The 6,634-nt window shown below is 40.7% G+C and overlaps 1 protein-coding gene across 1 annotated transcript in view; it reads left to right on the plus strand.

Annotated features, from left to right (window-relative positions):
• FIG4 (FIG4 phosphoinositide 5-phosphatase) overlaps positions 1-5,899 on the plus strand; it is a 137,807-nt gene extending 131,908 nt beyond the window's left edge. The window contains exon 24 of the mRNA XM_034670771.1: positions 4,946-5,899. Within this exon, the coding sequence (XP_034526662.1) occupies positions 4,946-5,123 (178 nt within the window). The 3' untranslated portion in view covers positions 5,124-5,899. The remainder of the gene's footprint in view (positions 1-4,945) is intronic.
• Positions 5,900-6,634: the final 735 nt, after the last annotated feature.

Below are 6,634 nucleotides of genomic sequence, written 5' to 3' on the forward strand. Positions count from 1 at the left end.
CCCCAAGGGCTATTATTTTCTAATAGTAATTATAAGACCTGCAGAAAGACAAATAGACTAATAATCAAGGGCTGGTGCTTTTAAGGCATTTGCTGAGGTTTTGCTTCACTGAGACCAGAGCATCTGATCAATTTTGAACCTGACCTTGCTATATTTTCTCTTGGAAAGCAGAGGAAATAATGAAAGAAATGACCTAATGATCAGTTATAACCCACAAAGAATCGTTTGGTGCTGTGAAAGAAACAGAAAAGTGGGAGTTTGTGATAGCAACAGAAGGGAAAGATATAAATATATATTTTTTAAGATTTTATTTATTTGACAGAGAGAGACAGCCAGCGAGAGAGGGAACACAGGCAGGGGGAGTGGGAGAGGAAGAAGCAGGCTCATAGCGGAGGAGCCTGATGTGGGGCTCGATCCCGTAACGCCGGGATCACGCCCTGAGCCGAAGGCAGACGCTTAATGACTGTGCCACCCAGGTGCCCCAGAAGGGAAAGATATTCTGTGACCAGAACCATTACTAAATTTTCTGGAAATGCCAAATGGGGTTTGATGTAGGCCAAAATGCTAATCGTAGGAAAAATAGAAGATTTTAATATATGCAAAAGTCTCACGTGTATAATATTGTTGAAATTATACAAATATTGTCCTGTTTTTCTATCACCAGCCACAAATTACCGGGACATAACTAAATTCAGAAGACATTTCAGTCTGACCAATTAAATATTCTCTTGTCAGATCAGCATGTTTACTGAGTATTCAGTATGTGTTGGGAGAAAAGCCTCAATAGGAATTGAACTTTAAAAGGGATTCAAGCATTAGTTCTGCATCCAAGGGTAAGATAGGGTTATTGTCAGACATGGTCATGGTATAACCAAGCGAGTAATTCCACATTTAAGAAAGAGCATAAAACGGCACCAATAAGTATTTTCTTTAAAAACATGTGGTGTGTCTTATAAATTTCTGCCTGAAATCTTTCTCTTCTGTGAATGGGAACTGCAGTGAAGGCCACGTGTCATCGATCCTAGGTGTTTGAGTGCACCGAGCAGTATGGGTTAAGCAGCCCATAAATGAACTGGCAAATATGTTATTTTAAGTAAGACTGTAACATTCCTTGAGGGGAAATACAGAGCTCTTCTTTGATGATGGAACTAGGTTCTGTAGATAAAAAGAAATGAGCCTGCACATTTGTAATTATAATATCTCCAGAAATACTACTGGCATTGGAACTAGGGGCAGGAGATCTTATCCCTTTGGGGGCTGTGAGGAGAAGTGGAAAACAAAATTCCCTCTGTTTATGGTCAGGAGAGAAAAGTGGAACCATTTTTTCCACCATGAAAGTGCAGTAATAAGCCAGCTTTCTCTACTGGAATGAATAAAAGAAAGTAGTTTCATAATTTCCACATCATTTAGTGTTTAAATACTGGTCTTTTTATCTAGAAACAGATGCCATCTAAGCTAAAAGACTGTTCCGTGTAGTATTGAAAGCATTATTGGGTTATCCATCTCTCTCCAATACTCTCAGAGACAAGATGCTGACCAGTAGCTCCTTGTGGGGTTCTTGGATGTTTTTGTATTTCTTTCCCACCTGGGAAATGTGTAAGCTAATGGGAAATCAGACGTATCTCCTCATTAGGAAATGTGTGGTGTATCTAATATGACTGCTCGTATATTTACAATTAAATGTCAAATTATGCTTCTTGATGGAAGGTTAGTGATAGTACATGATTTGAAAAGAGATTTCTTGCTTGAAGTGTTCAGTGCTGCTGACTGACCACAAGCAAGATCTTTAGCATTTTAGATACATTTTGGTCTCTTAGACCAGAGAGTCTCAAACTTTGGCAAGTGTCAGAATCACCAGGAGGCCGAGCTAAACATCTTTTCTGGGCCCCACCCTCAGAGTTTCTGATTCAGTAGGTCTGGAGTAGGGCCTGAGAGTTTATATTTCTGACAAGTTCCCAGGTGACGCTAAGGCTCCTGGTCTGGGGACCACACTTGGAGAATTACTGCCTTAAGCCTGTGGGGAGCTCGTTGTAACTGGCTTCTTGACGTCTGAGTAAAATGAAGAAAAAAGTTTCTCTGTGAATGGCTTTCTTCCTCCTCATTTTTCCGATTATGCCAACAATATTGGGTATCTCTTCAACATCTTTCTGGCCCCAGTCCAGTAATAACCATTTTAATATTACAACTTTGTTGTTTAATAGAGACTTTGAATCCCACATCCATGGGCGGTTGTGCTATGACATTCCACAGCCGGCCCACCTGCATCAATCAGCCGAGGCCTCTGAAGGATCAAACAATGCCTTGGTCACTTAGCATTTCCCCCTTTCTCAACTCATGGAGGTTTAGTGCCCAGACGGTATCTTCCTACATCTGTTGGATGTCTGGTGTGATTTCTGCCAGAGAAGTCATCATTAATGCACAAAGGGTTCTGGGCAAAGGTCTGGCTTCAAAGACAGGACAGAAACCATTAGTCCCATTTTTAGATTGACTTTAAATATCTCCTCTGTGACATGGAGGGTATAATCCCAGTGCTTCCTGCCTCCAGGATGAGTGCAAAAATTAAGGAAGGTCATATATGTAAAAGGGATTTGAGAAGGGGAAGATAGCAGACAGGTGTAATGGTGTGGTTTAGGAGTGGTTGCTCTCTGTGGCTGGTACTTTGATGACAATCTCTAAAAACCCTAATCGAGTCTTCATTTTAAAGGTTTAGGTTAAAAAGGTTTGATCCTGAATATTATCTACCATTAAAGAATTCTAGCATTTCAGTGTGAATTATGTCAATGATTGGAGAGTTGCTATGTTTTTTTTGAGGGAAAATTGAGGGGAAGAGTTCATATTATTAATCATCCTAATTGTTCACCATTATAATGTGTTCTCCACAGACATCAGAATAACTAACTTGTGTATTTTGAAGAAAACGCTGCAGCCAGGCTAGAGGACAGATTGAGGTGCAGACATCTCAGGATTCTTTCACCTTCATCCTTTTTTTTTTTTTTAACTTTGAGTAAATCATTTTCCTTTGGTTTTTATTTACTTAAATAAGGTTACATTCTAAGATTGTATGACATTATTTAAGTGCTTTTAAAAAAATGATAGTACTTCACAAACTATATACCAAATTTGAGTTGAGATATATTATCCTGAGGTGAAAACAATGAGGTTGGCTTCCAGAAAGAATATTCCACCTCCAGTTATATTTTATTTTAATGTAATTTAATACATCTCCAGCCATGGCAGGGTGTGTTAGCGTTCCAGGTAAGACAAAGCACAGTGAGCTACCTTGACTGTTTTCTGGGTAAGAAAGACCCCCATTTGATGGTGATGTGTCCTAAGAGGATGGGGGCGTTACTGTACAACTCTTGTCTTCCACTGTATGTCTGCACTTCCTGATGGCTTTTGAAATGTTGACATTCCAAATACAGAGCTAGCTGGGGCTAAGGCCCAATTCTGCTCCTGACACCAGAGAATCTTCCCCAGCTGCTGGGGTCCCAGCTAACCAAACAGCCGGGCATCCAGGATGCCTTCCTGACACCTTTGGTACAGTGGGCAAAGCTAGGGTCCAGCCCAGAGAATAGATTCTTCGGATCTTCTCTGTCTGTGTGATCTTGGTGCCCTGGTGTAAGAAGTGCCCCCCCCCACAGGGCCAGCCCTGGGGTAAGTGGTGGAGTGTGTTGTCATTGTACACCAGTCCCCCACAACACCATTTTTGTTGACTGTCCTCCGCATCAGTGGCCCCTTCTTGACCTTCCATTCACACTCTGCACACATGCTCACTCTGCATCACACCTGACTTGGCTGACTGACTCATCCCTTGAAGGCCTGCTCTCAGCTGAGGATGTAATAACTAGTAGGCGCTCAATCTTCAATGAGTAAAGGCTGTGTCAGACACCAAACTGCATTTTGACAAAGCCTTTGTGGAGACAGCACCTTCTCCAGTGGGTAGAAGGAAATTTCATGCATTAAGTTGGGCTGGGTGGTTGGGAATGGAAGGATATTTTTGAATAAAAAGATTCTTGGATGCTTTTCAGTACCCCAGAAAGGAAGGAAGCTGCCTCTTACGGATCTACAATCTCTTGTCAAAAGCCTGAGGCCAGATGTGTTTCAGAATTTACAATTTTGGGGGTGTTAGCATAATAGGATGGTACATCCGCAGTGTGATCTGAGGACTTGTCTGATAATTAAACACATTAATATTCACATAAAATGGAGTGAGTATTGTTGGTTCAGGTTAGGAAATGAGGATATGCCACCAAATGAATTTCAGTTGGGTCAGGTTTTACCATCAAAGTAACATTTGGTTATTAAAGCTTTTAGGATTTCAGAATTGCAGATAAGGAATTATGCACCTGTGATTATTAATTATAGTGCACATTTACTGAGCACTTACAGTGTGCCAGGCGTTATGCTAAGTGAGCACTTTATCTGTATAAACTCATTTGCTGTCCTTATCAATGTGAGGAAGGAATTCGTATCCCTTACTTGGCGGATTCCTACTGAATCTTCCTTTAAAAACTATAGATAAACTGTTAGAACTAATAAACGAATTCAGTAAAGTTGCAGGATACAAAATTAATATACAAAAAAACACATTTAGTCCTATGATGTGTCAAGGAGCAAAGAATGTGCAGCCCCCACCTAAAGTTAGTCCAGTCGTGTGAGGGAGACAGATGGTGCACAGACATAGGTGGGCCCGGGGCTACAGAAACAGAGGAGGGGTGTCCACCTAGCCTGTGCTTCAGAGAAGACTGCCTGGGCAGGTGCTGGGCCAGCTCTGTCCTCTGGGCAGGAGAGGAAGCCAGCTTAGGGAGGTCACTACCCCCACTTACTACTATTCAGTCTGCATGGTTGAGGTCCATGGCTCTCGAATGCTTTGAGACCATAGCTCCCTGTGGGTCCTTCACTTTATTTTCTTTAATGTAGCCTTGTCTTCTCTTCCCTTTTATAGAACACCTATCTCCGCTTTCTCACAAGACAACATCTATGAAGTTCAGCCTCCAAGAGTAGACAGAAAATCTACAGAGATCTTCCAAGCCCACATCCAGGCCAGTCAAGGTATCATGCAGCCCCTTGGAAAAGAAGATACTTCCATGTACCGAGAATACATCAGGAACCGCTACCTGTGAAGAGAACAGGTCCACCCATGAATTTGCTTACATTGTAATCTGTTTTGTCTCATCTTAAAAATGGAATTTCCTAGGAGTCCTTTACATCTGAAAGTTTTTCCTTTTTGTAACTGGGGAACTATAAATTATAGGAAATAAAGAAATGATTGAATATATTGCTGTTATTGCCTATGCTTTATTTTAGAAATACTTTGCTTAGAAATGTAGACAGTAGGGGCACGTGGGTGGCTCAGTCCCTTGAGTGTCTGACTCTTGATTTCGGCTCAGGTCATGATCTCTTGACTCACGCTGGGCTTCATGCCCTGTGCAGAGTCTACTTGCGATTCTCTCTCTCTGCTCATCCCCCTGCTTGCAATCTCTATCTCTCTTTAAAATAAATAAGTAAAATCTTTTTAAAAATGCAGTCAGTATAGTATCACGCCATAATTAAGAAATTAATAGGTATTTGTCGAGCCCCTGCTGTGTGCACAGGCACTATGGTAGAGTCTGGGAGTATCACAGTAAGCAAAACAGGCCAAAAAACCCCTCTCTTGGGCAAAATGAAGTCAGAGTATTTTTCTTTGTAGTTAATTTATTTTTTTAATTTATTCTGATTTTATGTTAACTTTGTGGTTTGATAAAAAATGTATCACTTTGAAAACTCTTGTTCTTGGGACTTAAACACTGAAATATTTATGTATAAAGGGACAAAGTGCTCTGCAGTGAGGCAAAAAGAACAAATGGAGCAAAATACCAATAATCAGGAGATCTGGGAAAGAGTAAATGGGTGTTTTTTTGAACAGTTCTTAAAATTTTTCTATAAATATGAAGTTATATCAAAATAAGACATTAAAAATGTGTTACCCTGCATAACTTTTCTGGTGTGCAGTTGTGTTACCTGATTTGACATTTGGTGTCCAGTCAGGGTTGACTCGTCACATACACATGGTTTGCTCTCTGTAGGGTCACATGAAACATGGACAACTTCCTGCATTTTCTGATAGTTTGACACAAATGATGTGATCTCATTTTGCCTATGCTTCTTTTAATAAGTTGTCTCAGTCCTCCCTTCTCCTAAATAAAATAGAGAAGAACACATGCTATCTCATGAGAGAGGGAAAACTGACTAACTGCCTAAATGACCCTTAAGGTGTCTCCAACCCCGAGAAGCTGGAATTCTGTGGACGGTTCTACACTGCAGGTAAAAAGCCCCTAATTAGCAGACCTTTTTTTTATTGATGTCATCATAGGACCAGGATTAGAGAATGACAACAGGGGAGAGAAAATTTGTGATGGCATGATTTTTGTTATCTAACTTGCTCTACTGCATGTGGGATCTCTCCCGAGTCTTCCCAAGTCAAAAAATTATCTCAAATTGCTAGGGAAGTGTCAAGAGATAGATCAAACCCTGATCTTCATTTTTTAAAATTTATTTTTAATACGGCTTTTCAGAGGTCTGCCTCCTTATGACGGGAATGAAGTCTTTGTGAAGATCTAGAACCCAGGTCTTCTTTCCTAACCTTCTTTAGCTG

Source organism: Ailuropoda melanoleuca, chromosome 10, assembly GCF_002007445.2.
Source record: "Ailuropoda melanoleuca isolate Jingjing chromosome 10, ASM200744v2, whole genome shotgun sequence".
NCBI lineage: Eukaryota > Metazoa > Chordata > Mammalia > Carnivora > Ursidae > Ailuropoda > Ailuropoda melanoleuca.